Source organism: Trifolium pratense, linkage group LG5 (genome assembly GCF_020283565.1).
Source record: "Trifolium pratense cultivar HEN17-A07 linkage group LG5, ARS_RC_1.1, whole genome shotgun sequence".
Taxonomy (NCBI): domain Eukaryota; kingdom Viridiplantae; phylum Streptophyta; class Magnoliopsida; order Fabales; family Fabaceae; genus Trifolium; species Trifolium pratense.
The window spans coordinates 33,708,205-33,727,545 of NC_060063.1; the positions used below are offsets into that span (position 1 = coordinate 33,708,205).

The 19,341-nt window shown below is 35.3% G+C and overlaps 1 protein-coding gene across 1 annotated transcript; it reads right to left on the reverse strand.

Moving 5' to 3' along the window:
• Nucleotides 1-1,905: 1,905 nt before the first annotated feature.
• Nucleotides 1,906-15,273, reverse strand: LOC123884618 (uncharacterized methyltransferase At2g41040, chloroplastic). Its single transcript, XM_045933754.1, has 8 exons — nt 14,952-15,273; nt 13,710-13,810; nt 13,471-13,611; nt 13,061-13,142; nt 12,099-12,292; nt 11,863-11,974; nt 4,373-4,477; nt 1,906-2,234 (listed from the first exon to the last, which is right to left on the reverse strand). The coding sequence occupies exons 1-8, from the start codon at nt 15,120-15,122 to the stop codon at nt 2,106-2,108; spliced, it is 1,035 nt and encodes a 344-aa protein (XP_045789710.1). The 5' UTR covers nt 15,123-15,273; the 3' UTR covers nt 1,906-2,105.
• Between the last annotated feature and the right edge of the window lie 4,068 nt (nt 15,274-19,341).

Here is a 19,341-nt window from a genome sequence, read left to right on the forward strand (position 1 = left end):
TCTTATATCTTTCTGGTACAATTTTATCTTGTCATGTATTATATTGTTCTGTCTTATACTGTTTTGTCCAGTTCTTGCCATTTTACGAATCACGTTCAACTCAAAAAGTTTTCATTAGTGGAAAGTGAAAACCTCTTTAGAACACCCTGGTAGGAGAAACACATTGTTAGATTAGATAAAGATAAAGCATTACATGTTAAATGTGTTCACAACATGAGGAGGAAAAAGAACAGTACATTTGCCTTTGCCATGCCCATTAGGAATAAAAAAATAAATTAATAAATAAAATTAAAATCAACCAATAAGAAGGAGGGAAGTGAGGTGCTTTTTCCCAAGAATAAAGCAGAAATATTGGAGCTTAATGCATGACGTGACTCTTTATATCAAAGGCTCTCTATCTGAACCAAAGCAAGGGGTATATGCTAAAATTTTAGTAATTTTTTATATCTTCAATAGATCTGCAATGCTGTATTATATGCTTTCCAAATTGTATTATATGCTGAGTCTTGTACCTTTTCTGTTATTTTCAATATTATTATAAAAAGTTGCGTCAAAAAAATATTATTATAAAAAGTTAAATTCTTAATTTGTATAAAGCCTTATTATCAATTTGTTTAATCTAATTCTTTTTATAGAAAGATTATTATTAAATTCGGGTGCAATGCATCTGAACAAAATATAAAGTCTTGGTGCTATAATAATAATAATAATTGTAGCAATTTAAAAGCTGAGATAGTGGAAATATCGAATCACTCAATCGTATTTCCAATGAGAAAATCTTAATTAGAGTAGAGCATGTTCATATATTTCTAATGGGTGAATATGACAGTGACAAAGCCAGATTCGCAAATCTAAAATCTTTATGCATTTGTGTCTGAAGAAATTTACTTTTATTGTCAATGTCGACTCTAATTCAAATTCTTCAATCATTATATTATTATATATGTATAGGTAGGATATGTCAAATTATGTTAATTTTTAGTTTTGCAACATCACTGTGCTAGATTCATAATATGTCATAAGACACCAATATTCTTGGACTGTAGTGAGATAACAATGTCGAAAAGCGTCTTAACCGGCAGTAAGAGGATGAGACAGAGGCAAGGGTTCAATATCTTGTTAATAAATGGCATCATAATCATATTGGTTAGAAGTTGAAACTCTTTCATTTTGTGACACTATAATTACGTACATTTTGTGAAGAATTAAGCATATTCAGGCACAAGTTGTTACACATAAATTCTCGATAATTGCTGAAATTTAGTACATGATAGGCCAAGGACATACTTTTCCATGTACGCAAAAAAAAAACCTGACCTTAGCAGTGATATGCATAGTTGTAGACAGGGGGAGGACCCGAATTACCTTTTTTTATTAGAATAAGGAAGGAAAACGCTTTGACTGTTTGCAACAGCTTATCGATGCTCGTTAGCGGTAAAGTCTATCAAACCAGAAGTTTCAAAAGCGGGATATTGGTATTTCATGAATAAATGGAATTGCGTGTGATTGACTAAAATATAAGGGGCAAGTGATGGTCAACAGATGGAATAATTCTCATGGATATTTTGCATGGTATTATAGTGTCTCACACAAAATGAGTGCAGAAAACTTTTGTCAATGCTTCAACGTTGATTGTAGACGCAAAACCAACAAAAAAATCCAAGCTTTTTCGTTGCCCTTGAGATTGAGTCAGAAAAAAGTGAAAGTATAGTGGGAAAAATGTTTTCCGAAAAATATTTGCGCATTGGAAAACATTTTTCGAAATAAGTTTAAGAGTCTAGAAGAAGTGTGAGAGAGAGAGAGAGAGAGAGATGACTATCCAGTTTTTCAAATATTTACATGAACTTAACACAGTATAGATGACTAGATGTTCTTCATAAATTGGAATTCTGAATGCAGATGAGATAAGTATCATCAAAATCAAAATATGATACAATTACTAACCTGTGAACATTTACAAGAGACTCCTCCGGTTTTCACCTTTCTATTTCCGGTATATTTACAATTTCTTTACAGATAGAACAAATAATACAACAAATACTGATGTATAATTATTATATTAATAATGTAGGAGAATAAATTTTACAAATGGATCATATATAGTTTTATGGTTTCTGAGCCGTAAACATAATAAAAGACTTCTCAATTTTGCATGAGTAATTTGCAAGACCACAAGAGGTGCAAAGGTCTTTGATTTCTTCCTCTATTAAAAACCCATAGCCTTGAGAATTTCTCTGCAAACAAAAAATTATGAAAATGCATACTATATGTTAATTGAACTGCAACATACATCATTTACTTTAAAGTGAAATTAATTATTGCATCAATTGTTATGCATTATAAATTTGATTCTTTCAAAAGCATCTTTAATTATTGCATCTTTTATTAACACCACTGACCCACTGCTTGATAGGCTGACGCGCACTGAGGAGCTTGACAGTTGTGGTCGGACTCCCCAACGTCGATACATAGATGAAATTGAGAAATGTAAAAAAAAAATTGAAGAGGTACAGGTCCTTGCTACCATTGAGGCTGATAAAGAGGTGGTGTCTTTGAAAGAAAAGTTGAATTATTTGTTGTTGCAAGAGAAAACTTTTTGGAAGCAACAAGCCAAAACTTTTTGGATTGGAGATGGTGATATGAACTCTAAATTTTTTCATGCTGCAGCCACTTCCGGAAAGCAAATAAACAGAATGACTAAACTTTTGAAGAGGATGGCACCAAGGTTAATAATGCAAGCTTGGGCTGTTGGGATAGGCAACGTGTGAGGGAGAATATGTGTGATAGAGATGTAAAAGAAATCCTTAAAATGAATTAAAAGTGCTTATCATGTTTGTGTCGATGTGATGATTAATAGAGATGAATGGAAAGTGGAAGGGAATTGGAATCAATTATGGAACCTTCCTAATAGGCGGAGGTTAATGAGTAAAGGTATCAACGGTGACTCTAATTTTGTTGTTTGTCATAGATACACTGAATATAATTGGCACTTGTTTCTTGATTGTGCTGATAGTATTGAGTGTTGGAAGAAATTGAATTTATGGGTTGTCTTAGAGCAACTAATGATCAATGCAGAAAGCTTCCATGATGTATTCATAAGATTATGGCAAGAGCTCAATGTGCCACAACTTGTTACGTTTGCAATGACTACATGGAGTATTTTGGAGAAAGCGAAACATACAGCTATGGGAGGATAAGAAAGAGACAGTGCAACAGGTAATAGGGCGCGCGCAAGGCATGCTTCAAGCATGGCAGCACACTCGCACAACAGATGCAGCAAACAGAAGACAGCAACAGGTTCAACATGTCGCATGGCATCCTCCACCAGCAGGTGTTGTTAAAAGCAACATTGATGCGGTGATTTTCGACACTGAAGAAAAGGTTGGTATGGGTGCTTATCTCCGGGATGAGGAAGGACATTTTATTGCAGGTATGACAACAAACATGGATGCAGTTATGACAGCAGCTGAAGGTGAAGCATGAGGCTTGTATCAAAGTATCAAATGGATTACAAGCTTTGGTTATTATAAGTTGGTGTTTGAGTTGGATTGCAAGATGGTATTGGATGATATTCATAAAAACTATCCTAACCATTCCGAGTATGGTTCAATTATTTGAGATTGTAAGAACCTACTCAATCTCTATAACGACTTTAAAGTTGTCTTTACCAGGCGGCAAACAAATGGTATTGCTCCTGATTTAGCACGAGCAGCTTTATCACATGCTTCTCGCAGTACTTTTGATGTTATTCCAAATTGTATTGCTACTATTATTATGAATGAAATGCCTTGAGTTTGCTTGCGTAGAAAAAAAAATCATAAAAATAAGGCATCGCGGTTATTAATAAAATCATAATGTCACCTTTTATGTCCATTCTTAGAATATCCATTAGGTGTAATTTAATTGGATACATGTGTAAAAATGTTTTACACCGTCGGTGCATAGAAGTTAATCTCATGAACATTTATATATGTGTTTAAGGGTCCGTTTGGCCCTACTTTTTTTCCTACTTTTTTTCTTCTCCCTAAAAGTAGTAAAGAAGTAAAAAATTGTGTTTGACCCAAGTTCTCCTTATTTTCTACTTCTTTACTTTATTTCTCTAATTCTTTTAAGGAGAAATAGGGTCAAATACAATTTTCTACTTCTCTATTTCTTTTAAGGAGAATTAGAAAAGTAGAAAATAAGTAGGGCCAAACGGGGCCTTAGTTTAACTAAGGCGAGTTTATGACTTCAAACAAACCGAAGAAAGTACATGTTTTAATTTTCACCACCCTTTATAATTTTTACTAGTTTAGTCCCTCATCAATGAACATCTTCAGAATGCAAAAGTTTATTATAACAAGATGAAAGGTAATTAATATCAAGAGTTTACCTCTCTGAAGGGTCGTATAATCCAGGGAGTCGATGAAGAATAACGAAGAAAAGTGGTTCCGACAAATACTCCACCGCTTCTTAGTACACGGGTGATTTCAGCAACCTTTAAGAAGTATATATTTGTTATCATTATGCAAATTACACTCATTTAAATAAAATAGTGTGAAATAGAAATGTAGAAGAACATGCAAATCACATGAATAAGGCAAACCATATTGACCAAAAGATATCTCAAATCTATATAATTAGGAAATAGCATCCCATGACTCATGTTTAAACAAATTAGGGTAAATACAAACAGAACTATCATATGAAGATCGGGGTGAGTCAGATTACTAGCTATCTTTAGACTCATTTTGTTAGACTACTAGCTATCTTTAGACTTACATGTCCATCTATAATCACAAAAAAGTAGTTGTCACAAATGTGCATTTCTTCGTGTTTGCAAACAACCCTTGCTTCTCAAACACTTCTAGCACTTCCCTCAGGTTAGTGACATGTTGATCTACACAACAGGCCCAGGTCCAATGGTTTGGAGAGTTTATACACATCGAGGAAAGAAAGGAGTTAATAAGGAGTGACTCTTGATGAGCTGGCAGCTTCTAGACGGGAATGAATATTTTTCTGTTACGAATTTGTTTCGGGTCAGTTTGTAATAAAGGGAGTTGCGACTCTCATTTGCAGCTTTTATCCTACATTTACTTTTACAGTTTGGTAGAGAATGGAGAGCTTGAGCTCTATCTGGAGGCGTTGCCCAGTGGCAGTGAATTTGTTTCCTGCAATTTCCCTTCAATACATCAATAATATTCGACCCTGAATCTCTAGTCACTAACGGATTCCCTCCTCCAGGATCACATTTTTGGAAGCATAATGCTAATGCAAGGCACCAAGTGACAATCCAAAACTGGAAACTAGCCTCAACAGAGATCTGTAACGAATGTCGAAACTATGTATGTAGGAACTCCTCAACATTGATGAAAATGAGTGTCAATATTCACGTGGGAGAACGAAATTCACACCCATATGATAAGGGTGAAGAAGCAATGATTTGGTTACACTGTTGGTGATAAGAGAACCTTGATGCAGACTGGGAATTATTTCCCCAGGCTATCATAAGAAGGTTCATCGATGCTAGTGGGGTTTTTGTTGGACTAGATATTGTGGACCAAAAGTCACTTTGATAAGTTCGTTTGAGCACTTGGTCAAAAAGATGAAAAGGATCAAAATGAATTAGAAGCTGAAAGCATCAACAACCAAAATTCTAGAAAAATGACAACATGGCGGCCGCTCTGGTGACAAAGGGAAAAACGTTGTGGCAACTGGCAACAGAATTGATTCTTGGTCTCTAGGTGCTTCAATCGACATTGCATTGTCGGAAAAACCTTTTGGACCAATGGTTGGGAATGTGATAGGACCCAACCAGCAGAAGAAGAATTGCCACGTGAACAGCTGATTCATAATGCAGCAGGTGGACCCAAAGCTCTACTGGTTTATTCTAGAAGGAAGGGCAGAAAGGGTATTGGTGGCTAGTTAGTTACGATAGTGGTGACGTGTCTAGGAGTGAGGGGAGCATCTTTGTTTTACTTTCCATAATATAAGGAGTCAGTGAGGGAATGTAGATCTTATCTTGATATTTTGTTATTATCATGAGAATGGGTAGAGAGTATTGACTCTCTATTAGGAGCTCTGCTCTTGTCAGATCTAGGGATTGTAATTCCTCTTTCTGTATTTGATTTCCTTTGCAATCAATATAATAAGCTCTATTCCTCTGTTCTGCTTTTCTTTTACTGTTACATTACTTTTGCTATATTCTGGTTCGTATCAAGTGGTCCGACCTGCCGGATTAACGACGGTGGAGCCAGTGAATGCCTTCTAAGAAAATCACTCCTGCTGCGTTTTCTAAGATGGAAGCGAGAGTTGAAAATCTCGAAGGGGAGATTACTGAGATTCGATCCACTCTGGTTGATGTTCAGAAAACGATGAAGGAGAGTCACGCAAATCTCATCGCTATGATGGAAAGGTGCTTAGGGAAATCGACAGTGGTAGACGAAGGTAGTGCTAGTATCGTCGCCAAAACGATACCGGCGAACCAGATCTCATCGGGAAAGGAGAAGGGTATGAGCTCCGGAGGTTTACACGGAGAAGCGTTGACAGAGTTTCGTCACTCTGTAAAACGGGTGGAGTTACCTTCGTTTGATGGAGAAGACCCTGCAGGGTGGATTTCACGTGCCGAAGTGTATTTTCGAGTACAAGGAACAATGCCTGAAGTAAAGGTGAGTTTAGCTCAGCTTTGTATGGATGGTGCAACAATCCATTTCTTTAATTCGCTGCTCAGAGAGGATGAAGATCTGACATGGGAAGGGTTGAAGGAAGCTTTGCTGGAACGATACGGAGGTCGTGGAGAAGGGGATGTGTATGAACAACTCACGGAGCTGAAGCAAGAAGGAACGGTGGAAGAATATATCACGGAATTTGAGTATTTGATCGCTCAAATCCCTAAATTACCAGAAAAACAATTTCAGGGGTACTTCATCCATGGATTGAAAACGGAGATTAGGGGGAAGGTGAGAAGTTTTGCAGCTTTAGGTGAAATGAGTAGAACAAAATTGTTACAAGTTACCAGAGCTGTGGAGAAGGAAGTAAGAGGTGGAAATGGGTCAAATCACAATCGTGGGTCCAAGTTTAGAAATGGGCTGCAACCTTATGGGTCACATGGGCCTAAGAAAGATGGGTCTGACTGGGTGATGATAAGAGGTAGAGATTCTAGTAACAGTGGGGGTATGAAGAGTGGAGCTGGTGGGCTCAGGAATGATAAACAAGCCCAAAGTGATAAGAGGCGTCATGGGCCTCGTGACAGAGGATTTACTCATTTACCATACAATGAGTTGATGGAGAGGAGTAGAAAGGGGTTGTGTTTCAAATGCGGGGGTCCATTCCATCCAATGCATCAATGTCCCGATAAACAACTTAGAGTGTTGGTGGTGGATGATGAAGAAGATGAGGAGGAAGAAGGGAGGATATTGGCTGTGGAAGTAGAAGAAGGAGAAGATGAAGAGAAAGGAGAAATGAGTATTCTAAACTTGCACCATATTGCTCATGAAACTCATCATACTATGAAATTTCAAGGAACAATACATGGTGTGGAGGTGTTGATTTTAGTAGATAGTGGTGCAACACACAACTTTATTTCTCAAAAGTTGGTGCATCACATGGATTGGCCAGTAGAGACCACAACCCAAATGAATGTCAAGTTGGGAAATGGGTTGCAAGTAGCAACACAAGGGGTGTGTAGGAAGGTAGAGATGTGTATTGGAGATTTTAAATTGAAACCAACAATGCATCTTTTTGAGTTAGGAGGAATTGATGTGGTCTTAGGCATTGAATGGCTAAAAACCTTAGGTGATACAATTATAAATTGGAAGCAACAAACTATGAGTTTTTGGCAAGATAAGAAGTGGATGACTCTTCAAGGGACAGGGGGGTGTAGACAGTCAACAGTGTCCTTACAAAGTATCTTAAGTAAGGCCAGGCCCAATACTCAAAACATGATGTGGGAGTTGAATGAAGTAAAAACAAAAGGAGGGGGTGAAAGTGAATTGTCTGTGCAACAACAAAAAGAAATAGACGCGTTACTACTCAAATATGATTCCGTTTTCCAAACACCTTCTGGGCTTCCTCCTAAACGCAGCAAAGATCATGCAATCAACCTCATAGAAGGGCAAGGGGCTGTAAACGTGAGACCATATCGTTATCCCCACCACCACAAGAACGAAATCGAGAAACAAATTAAAGAGATGTTAGCCACAGGAGTTATTCGCCACAGTACGAGTGCGTTTTCAAGTCCGGTGATCCTTGTGAAGAAGAAGGACGAAACTTGGAGGATGTGTATCGATTATCGGGCTTTAAATAAGGTAACTGTTCCTGATAAGTTCCCAATTCCTGTAATTGAAGAGCTGTTGGATGAATTACATGGAGCTAGATTTTTTTCCAAATTAGATTTAAAATCTGGGTACCATCAGGTGCGTGTAAAAGAGTCCGATGTTTGTAAGACTGCGTTCAGGACACACGAAGGACATTATGAATTCCTCGTGATGCCCTTTGGACTGATGAACGCACCCTCAACCTTCCAAAGTCTTATGAATGATATTTTTCGTCCTTTGCTGAGAAAGAATGTACTTGTGTTTTTTGATGATATTCTTGTATATAGCAAGGATTGGGAGACTCATCTGATTCAATTGGGTGAAGTATTGGATTTATTATCTGCACATAGTTTGGTGGCAAACAAAAAGAAATGTTTTTTTGGGCAGAAAAAAGTTGATTATTTGGGTCACTTGATCACAGAAGAGGGAGTGGCTGTAGATCCTGGGAAGGTGAGAAGTGTGCTACATTGGCCTCAACCAAAGAATGTGAAAGGTGTGAGGGGGTTTTTAGGACTTACAGGCTATTACAGAAAGTTCATAAGGGACTATGGTAAGCTTGCAAGACCTTTAACAGAGCTCACTAAGAAAGATGGATTTAAATGGGGAGAGAAGGCACAACGGGCTTTTGAGGAACTAAAAAGAAAGCTCACTTCAGCTCCAGTATTGGCTTTACCTGATTTTACCAAAAGTTTTGTGATAGAATGTGATGCTTCAGGAGAAGGTATAGGGGCTATTTTGATGCAAGATAAGAAACCCATAGCTTATTTCAGCAAAGCAATTGGGGTGAGGAATTTGACCAAGTCTGCATACGAGAAAGAATTAATGGCGGTTGTGTTAGCAGTGCAACATTGGCGGCCATATTTATTGGGAAGAAAATTTCTGGTGTCCACAGATCAAAAATCTCTCAAACAGTTGCTGCAACAAAGGATAGTGACCGCGGAACAACAAAATTGGACTGCTAAACTCCTTGGTTATGACTTTGAAATTGTGTACAAACAGGGTAAACTAAACAAGGGAGCAGATGCACTATCAAGGATTCATGAAGGAGGGGAAATCAACGCCATGAGTTCTCAGTTAATATGGCTCCAAGAAGAGCAAGTCAAAGCCGAAAATAAGCAGGATGAGAAGTTACAGAAGATCATGACAGAAGTGCAACAAAATTCAGAAGCATGGCCTGGTTATGACTACAAAAATGGTGTATTGTTGTATGAAGGCAGGTTAGTACTTTCACAAAAATCATTATTGATTCCCACAATGTTAGAAGAATTCCATTCCACTCCAAATGGAGGACATTCTGGTTTTTACAAAACCTATAGGAGAATCGCTGCAAATGTGTATTGGATAGGGATGAAGGGAACTATCCAAGAGTTTGTGAGGAAATGTGATATTTGCCAAAGACAGAAATACATGGCAACATCTCCTGGAGGTTTACTGCAACCTTTACCTGTTCCTAACCAAATTTGGGAAGATATATCCATCGACTTTATTACAGGATTGCCAAAGTCTAAAGGATTTGAGGCTATTTTTGTAGTAGTGGACAGGTTATCTAAGTACTCTCACTTTATTCCTTTAAAACATCCATACACAGCCAAGAGTATTGCTGATGTTTTTTGTAAAGAGATAGTCAAACTCCACGGCATACCACTGTCCATAGTTAGTGACAGAGATCCAATTTTCATTAGTAGTTTTTGGAAGGAGTTGTTTAAGTTACAGGGAACGAAACTTAAAATGAGCACAGCTTATCACCCTGAATCGGACGGCCAAACTGAGGTTGTGAACAGGTGTTTAGAGACATATTTAAGATGTTTTATTGCTGACCAGCCCAGAACATGGGTGTCATGGGTACATTGGGCTGAGTACTGGTTTAACACTACATTTCATAGCACTGCAGAAAAAACTCCTTTTGAGATAGTCTATGGAAGACCACCTCCATTACTATCTAGATGGGTTCAAGGTGAAACGAGAGTAGAATCAGTGCAAAGAGATTTATTAGACAGAGACGAGGCTTTGAGGCAGCTAAAAAGTCAACTACTAAGAGCACAAGAGAAGATGAAGAGTCAAGCTGACAAGAGGAGAACTGATAGAAGTTTTATATGTGGAGAGTGGGTGTTTGTCAAGTTGAGAGCTCACAGACAACAATCAGTAGTCACTCGAATCAATGCAAAATTAGCAGCAAGATATTATGGTCCTTATCCTATTGTTGAGAAAATAGGAGCTGTTGCATATAAATTGAAACTGCCTGAAGGGTCTAGAGTACACCCTGTGTTTCATGTGTCCTTGTTGAAGAAAGCTGTGGGAAAGTACCATGAGGAAGAAGAACTACCAGAACTGTTAGAAGAACCAATTGATGTGTTTGAACCTGAAGCAGTTTTGGCCACTAGAAAGTTGAAACAACAAGGAGAGGTGATCAAACAAGTTTTGATTCAGTGGAGAGGTAAAACTGCAGAAGAGGCAACTTGGGAGGATGAAATAATGATGAGGAGTCAATTTCCAAAATTTGGCCTTGAGGGCAAGGCCAATGTTGAAGAAGAAGGTATTGATAGGACCCAACCAGCAGAAGAAGAATTGCCACGTGAACAGCTGATTCATAATGCAGCAGGTGGACCCAAAGCTCTACTGGTTTATTCTAGAAGGAAGGGCAGAAAGGGTATTGGTGGCTAGTTAGTTACGATAGAGGTGACGTGTCTAGGAGTGAGGGGAGCATCTTTGTTTTACTTTCCATAATATAAGGAGTCAGTGAGGGAATGTAGATCTTATCTTGATATTTTGTTATTATCATGAGAATGGGTAGAGAGTATTGACTCTCTATTAGGAGCTCTGCTCTTGTCAGATCTAGGGATTGTAATTCCTCTTTCTGTATTTGATTTCCTTTGCAATCAATATAATAAGCTCTATTCCTCTGTTCTGCTTTTCTTTTACTGTTACATTACTTTTGCTATATTCTGGTTCGTATCAGAATGCAGATTAAGAGAGACAATCAAATTTAATTATTGATCGAAAAAGGAAATATATATTATAGAAGATAAATCCAGAGCAAATGCTTTTATGCTACTCAGAGAAGAGATATTTCTCTGTCCAAACAATATGGTATCTAACAGAATGATACTCCATATCTCTCCCCTTGCTAATTGTCTCCTTAATATAAACTACCTTTCCTCTCTATCAGATTTGCCACATAAGCAAACTGTAACCAATCCTCTATTTGGCCTATTTGTTGGTCTAAGACTAAAACCCACCTAACATATAATTTCAGAGAAACCAAATTACAAATTGATTTTATTTTGTAAGAATCAGATTAAAATATTAATTTGTAGCCTTATATGACAAGCCTGCAGAAAGTTCTACATATTCAGACAAAGAAATGCAGGACAATGGGATATACCAACGATGACCATATTAAACTATCATGCTAACTAGGCTGTCAGAGACAGTTTTTAAAAATTTAAGAGTGCAAAGAGTTTTCAAGATTTTAATGTTCATGGCAACAAACAATGATATCGGTTATTTTAAAAAGTTTACCCCCAATGCAAACACTGAAGTTTTCATCAAACAAAGACATATCACTTACAGCGTTTGAAGGAAATGGCCAGCAATGCAAAGCGGCACCAGCATGAACAGCATCAACTGAACCTGGCGCAAAGGGAAGCCTAGAAACATCTGCCCTTACAAGGGCAATATTACTACAAATAATGAAATGAATCTGTGTTAAGCACAACCACGTATCCTCATGCAAAGGGGAGACATTCAATTTGTAATGCTTTAGCTGCAATAAATTCAGAATCAAGCGGAGGAGGAAAACATTACGTGGTTGAAAGTGTGTCATCTTTCTTAATGAAATTGTAGCATTGACGAAGCATATTTTCTGAATAATCTAGTGCAATGACTCCAGAATAGGTTCCAGATTTTGCAAATTTTCGGGAAAACAAACCACTTCCACAGCTAACATCCACAACCAGACCACCTTTAGCTGGTTCAAAGTACTCTTGAGCCATTTTGAACTGCATTATAAATAAAAGATGAAGAGCATAAAATATATTGAAATTTTATGAAATCAGGTTAAAAAAAAAAATAAAAAAATACTTCCTCATCTTCCTTTCTGTGATGTGTGTCTCTTGTTAAACAAAGTGGTTTTGTTTGAATCTCAAAAAATAAAATAAAAAAGAGGCAGAAACGAACGATAAGAAATAAGTTTTATTGTATGAATGATTAAAATTGAGGAGAGATCTCTCATCCATGGTTTCCCCTATGTATAAAGGATCCCTCACTATATGATGGATATGTGTATGAATTAAACGGATAAAACAGTATAAATGGAATAGAATAGTGAGGAAACTGCAATTGTATTAATGGAGCTTAACAATTACAAGAGAGAAATGGCAAAAGTAAGAGGTAACAAAACTGATAACAGTAGCTATCAGCCCCCAAAGCTCAAAGGCTTCCCAAAATCACCAAGATGGTGATTCCCCAATTTTCTAACAGAATTCTTAGGTAGTTTATTCTCTCTCCCTCCTTCCTATTATATAGTAACTATCCCATGAAGTTCACGCACTAAGTAGCCACGTCAGCACCCTATCATTCCTTTTTCCCTTCCTTTCCACACCTTAGGCTTGGGCCAAAGACAAGGCCCACTTCATCATTCAAGTTTCTATCACTATATGCCTTATTTCCCCTATACATACAAAACATCCACTCTAACTACTCAACTTCCCTAACTGCTCAAGTATTGCTAGCACATTACAACTGCAGTACAGGAACAGAAAGCGTACCTCTTCATCCAGACCAGGAAAGCCACTTTGCCTAAAATTCTGGCGCCAACCTCTTTCATATAAGAATGAAACAAGGGGACTCCTAAAAAAGGTTTAAAAATAATGAGAATTTAAGAACTTTTCCATATGATTGGACCACAAAGAAAACTCAGCTAAATTACAACTTGTGTAATATAGGTTTAAACAATAGTTCATATACATAAATAGAAGTGTTTCCTCAACTAAAGAAATAAATGGATATTTAAGAGGATAATGGAAAAATAGTGGTATGTGCCTCATGTTATAATAGATTTTCTGCAAATGAATATAACTAACATAAAAATATATATAGTACCATGAGATCATCACATACATGACGATATAATGCCATGAAATTGGAATTAAACCACTAATAAATTTCCCATTTATACCTAAAAAGTTCAGTCCTAACCGGTTGAACTTCAATGTAATCTCTCAACCCAGAAGTCACTGTCAGGTCCAAATACCCGTCTTTGCTAGTGTATGATTTTTGACATCTCTTACACTTGAAACCAGACCTGTAGATTGCTGATCTGAAGTTGCAAAACCATTAAATAAATTATTATAAGAAATTTAAATACATAATAATGAATTAAATACACTTTCCCTCGTACAAATCAATCCAACTTACAAGTTCAGGCCAACAGGACCTTTTCTTATCAATGGTTCATAACATATCGGGCATGCAAATAAATCAACGTCTGTTCCCTGATCCTGCTTTGTACTTAAATCCTGAAGGAAAAATTGGGCTTGTTTTGTTAATGGCCATAATATGTAAAACAGATATAACTTGTTGAATTTACTGCATTATCAAAATCTTCATTTCTTTCAACTTAAAAAGATCTATATACTTAAAGACAATGCATAGAAAAAGCAAATCATGAATAAAACTAACAAATCTAAATCTTTAACCCCAAGGGGTTGGCCTAGTGGAGCATAACCGGACTTACATCCAACATGTTGTGGATTTAATTCAAGTCTCCAATGATCCCCATGGAATGACATAAACGTGATTCCCTTTGTAAGTGCTCACTAAGCCAGAAGCTTTCCCTGGCTTGGGCCGGAGTGCTCTGTAACACTGTCACTCCCGATTGAAGTTGTGTTTGGTGTCCGAAAACCGACAAATGTGATTCTATTCACTTATGTCATTTTATCAAGTTATTACCAGTGTTGACATGATAGTCAATGTCTGAGTCGAATGTCTGTGTCATAGTAACCAGGTTCGCAATTTGCTTGGTACGTGGTACAAATAATCGGAACGCAGTTCGCAATCTACCAAGAATTTGGTACGTGAGAGGGTATACAGAGTCAGTACACATGAGGGGTATACATATGATATACTAATAATTATACCTTCTTTTTTTTAAATGGTACTAATAATTATACAATCAACATATCATCCCCTCATTCTAAACTTTCTATCCTACAAAAGAAAAATTAATTTTTAGGGTGATTCTTTTCGCGCCCTCTGGCTTATCTTGAAAAACACAGTCCGCACTTCAACTAATGAACCTTGTAAAAATGTTTTCACAAGGATGAAGGAATGGTATGCACTTTAAGTAGGGAAGTGTGTTTTCCCAGATTTTGCGCCCCTTTAACACTCGCCAGAGCAGATATTTTTGGAATTTCAGGGGGCGAAAGTCGGGGGCGCAAAAAGAAACACCAAAATTTCCTAAGCAATAACAGAACGATTACTGATAAACTAATTTTTTTTAACAGAAGGGATAAACTAAAAAATTCAGCTATGATCATAAATATAAGCTTAATTGAATGAAAATAGCAATAAATGTTAACTCCTTAATTCTAAAAGTGTAAAGTTCAAAGGCAAGTTTAAGTTAAACGTTAAATTAAATAGAGAAAATGAAAACAATACCGACTCCACAACAACAGCCGATGTAGCACGAATAGTGGTTCTTTGGGTTTGGGAACTGAGTAGCCGAGGGCGAAATTGTGAATCTGATAAAAGGTGAGGGCGTTTAGGGAATTTGATTAGATAAAGAGGACGAGCGGTGGTAGCAGCAGACGCGGCCATGGTCATACTCATAGAACAGAACTGGTGAATCGGGGAAATCGGCCAAGCGTTCGTGCGGATCTAATTGATCACCCCCGCTCCTACTGTGTCCCTTTGGGAGCCGCTAAAAATCTTTTATACACTCATATTTGATTATTTCAAAAAGTTAATCAAATTGCCCCCGACACTACCTATCATCAGAGTCCACGTCAGAGGTAATTTGATTGACTACTATATTTTTTCTGTCTCAAATTATAAGAAAATATGGATTAAAAAAACTTAATGTGTTTGGTTAAAGATTTGGACCAAATACATTTACTTTTTGTTGACCTACTTTTATTTATATTTTGGGATTGGTGGAGTATATTTCGATTACCACCAAAGTTACTAATTTATCATTATTACTTTTAACCACGTTGCAAGGTGATTTGCTTAAAAATAAAAACAAAACATACTATAGATTGGAACAAAACATAACCATCTATCCAGCAATATGTTGAAAATCATAACAGTGCAAAACGATGTTTTTTATTCATTATGGATAAGCCTAAAATTACTATCAATGTCAGATGAGAAGCACCGAGAAATGATCGGATAAGTTAACACAGATGATTTTTCTGTTGAAAAAACAAGTTTAAACACAGATGATGCTAAGCAAGTTGCGATGTCTTGTGTGTCCACCATGGAAATTGGATTACATGATTTTCCAAAAATATAGGTACCACTGATGCCTTTAATGTTGAACCATGAGAAGTATATGATGGGTTATTGGGTTACGCTTATTGGGTTACGCCTGGCAAGAAAGAGAGACCTCATCGATATAGAGCTTCAAATAGATTCCTCGACATTGGTGAGGAATCTTGGAGGTGATAGACTTGGTAGTAGTGGACGAAGGAGTTTAATTTGTCATATACATAGTTTATTTTAAGATGGTGGAATGTTATAGTCCGACATGTATATCGAGAAGCAAATAGAGTTACGTGACCATTGACTTTTATTTGATGTTTAAGTTTTTTTTTAATAAATATTTGATATTTAAGTTTGTCACTATATTAATATAGAAAATTTATTTAGAATAAATTTTTAAAAATTTGTTATGTAATATTGTTAAAAATTAAAATATAAGCCGAATTATTGTAAACTTATTATTCAATTTTTTATGTTTCAGTGACAAATAATGGTCCAGTGTATATTTTTTAATAAAAAATGAAAAAAATTATTAGGAATATTTTGGGTAATTTAGTAAGTTTGACATTAGTTAATTTTATTATATTATTATTAATGATTAGTAGTAAACTTGGTGGTAATATTGTTTATTTATTTTATTTTTTTATATAGTTAATGTAGTAATATTGTTTATGTTTCTTTTCTTTTTTGATGAAATATATTGTTTATGTTTTTCGAATCACTCACACACAACCACCATTCCTTTGTTTCTGTTACTTGAATTTGAAATTGCATCCCATAAACTTTCTATAACATTTCTTCTTATGTTATTTTCGTTAAATCATCATCTTTTTATTTTATTTTTAATTAAAATAAAATGGAAATCATGCATTAAAAAATGAAACCATCAAAATGAAAAATTGATTTGGTAAGAACAGTGACCAATAAAATACACTTTAAATGCAATACAAATAAAAAATTATTCTCATTTGTTTTGGCTTCTAAAGTTTGGTGGGTTGTGTGTCAAAAAAAAAAAGTTTGGTGGGTTGTTGCAAATGACAATGGAGGTTCGATCCAGGGTTGTGACAATTTGCTTAATGGGTTGGTGTGGTTCTGTGGAAATTGATTTCAAGTGGTTGTGTTCTGTGTTGTGTGAGTGGTGCAATAAAAAAATGTGAGTATGTTGGTTTTTTTTAGCAAAAATATAGGAGATTAGTTTTTTTTTTACTTAAATAGGAGATTAGTTTTTTTTTTGAATGGTAAATAGGAGATTAATTGTTTCCATATTAATTATAGATTTTAATTTTTTAATGAGGTGACATATTGTCATTCGATTTACCTAATGTTGTTGTCTTAGATTCGACTTCACCTAAGATTTTCTCTTTTAGAGAGTATGGTTTTATTTATTTATTTATTTATTTATTTATATATTCCTATTTTTATACGGTTTCTTCTTATTTTTTCTATATCTATACCTCTATATCTTCTATATCTATTTTTCTATACTCCCTCCGTTCCTTTTTTACTTGTCGTTTTAGAAAAAAATATTGATTTCAAATTACTTGTCGTTTTTAAAAAAAAAATTGTTTCAAATTACTTGTCGTTTTGATAATTTAAGGTTATATTTTGCCTATTATACCCTCATGAAAATTCCAAATATTTAGGAGTAGTTGTTGAAATCGTAAAAGATTTAATATATATGAAAACTAATGTTTTTTTAAATTTTTTTTGATACATAACATATTAATTTTTTTTTGGTACATAATATATTAAATTTATTGGAAAGAAAATGTGTGTGCAAAAACAAAATACTGGTGAATTAAAATAAGGGTATAATAGGAAGATAAAGTGCAAAAATAAACTTTCTTAATTTATTGTTTTTTTCTAAAACGACAAGTAAAAAGGAACGGAGGGAGTACTTTATATATAAAAAAGATACAAATATTTTTGGTGTGGACTTTTCATAATACCAACAATACCCTTGACTTTTTTTTAGCAGCAAAAAATTTTTATTAACAAATTCACCATAACATAAGACATTTTTTTTGTATTTTTTATTTTTTTGACATAAGTTTGCATAATAGACACAGACAAGCGCGGAACGCGCCTTGTCTGGTCGCTAGTCTCTGTACAAAGATGACACAAAAAATTTGGGTGTGGACTATTCATAATACCAACAATACCTTTGATTTTTTTTTTTAGCAGCAAATATCTTTTATTAACAAATTCACCATAACATAAGATATGTTTTTTTAGCAACAAAAAAATTTCATTAACAAACTTCCCATAACATAAGACATTTTTTTTTACATAAATTTATATAATAGACACAGACAGACGTAAAACGCCCCCTGTCTGGCCGCTAGTTCTTTGTATGATTTTTTTTATTAACTAAATTTCTATAATCTTTTTTTTCTTCTTATTTTTATGTATAGACTGTTTTGTTACTATGTATAATTTGTTTTCTTCCTATTTTTAAGTATATCTTCTTTTTATTGTATTTTTTTATGTTTTTTTAATGAAACTACAATGAACGATACAAAACTAGCAATGTGGTTAAAACTAATAAGGATAAATTAGTAAATTGGAAGGTAATCAATTTTATTATAGTAGAAGCAGATAAATGCCACAAACATTTAGCCATGGGTTAAGAAATAGTGGGATTAAACGATATTTGGACTCGTCCATAAGTCTGAATTCAAATAATAAAAATGACGAAATTATAAGGTAAAATACAATGACCTGAGTTCCAACCCGAAACTTCACAATTTCAAAAGAAAACAAAAAAGACGATATTTGGGCCCGGAGAACAACCATTCCATTAAAATAAAAAAGCCCAATATAAAAAGTCTATAAATAGAAAAAGCCCAGTATAGTTGCGAAGAGAAACGCGATTAGATTTACGATGGTTGGAACAATACAATACAGGTTACGATGGTTCTCTTCTCTCAATCATCTCTAAACCCTAAATCTGGTGTTTCTCGATCATCTCTCTTCAAATTCTTGCAATGTCACAAATTTGCGTTCCTCTTCGAAGATTGCAGCGCTAAGTGTTCGGTTTGTTTCGTTGAAGGAATCTTGTTTTCTTCAAGCTAGGGTTCGCTGAGTTTCCAAAAGCAATTTATTCATCTTCTCAGGTAATACAATTTCGATCTTTTAATTGTAATATTGGAATTTCGTATTTGCCCCTTCGATTTATAGTTGGAAATTCCTGTAATATTGTGAAACGTGATAAAATGAAATTCATGGAAATATCATGGAATTCTTTGCCGTGAATTGTAAAAGTTGTCTGATGCCTTTGATTTGATATCGATATGAATTGAATTTGATTCATTCATAATATAAAGGATGGATTGGATGCTTTGATGACCCGAAAGGAATCAATGAATACAAATATGAGCCGAAATTTTGAGACTATAGGCTGCCTCGATGACCCGAAAGGAATCGATGAATATTATTTGTTATATAAAACTGTTGCTAGTATTTGCAAGCCTCATTGACCGTAAAAAACATTATGAACAGTTTACTCATAATGTAAAAGTTGTCTGATGCCTTTGATGTGATATTAATATGAATTGAATTTGAT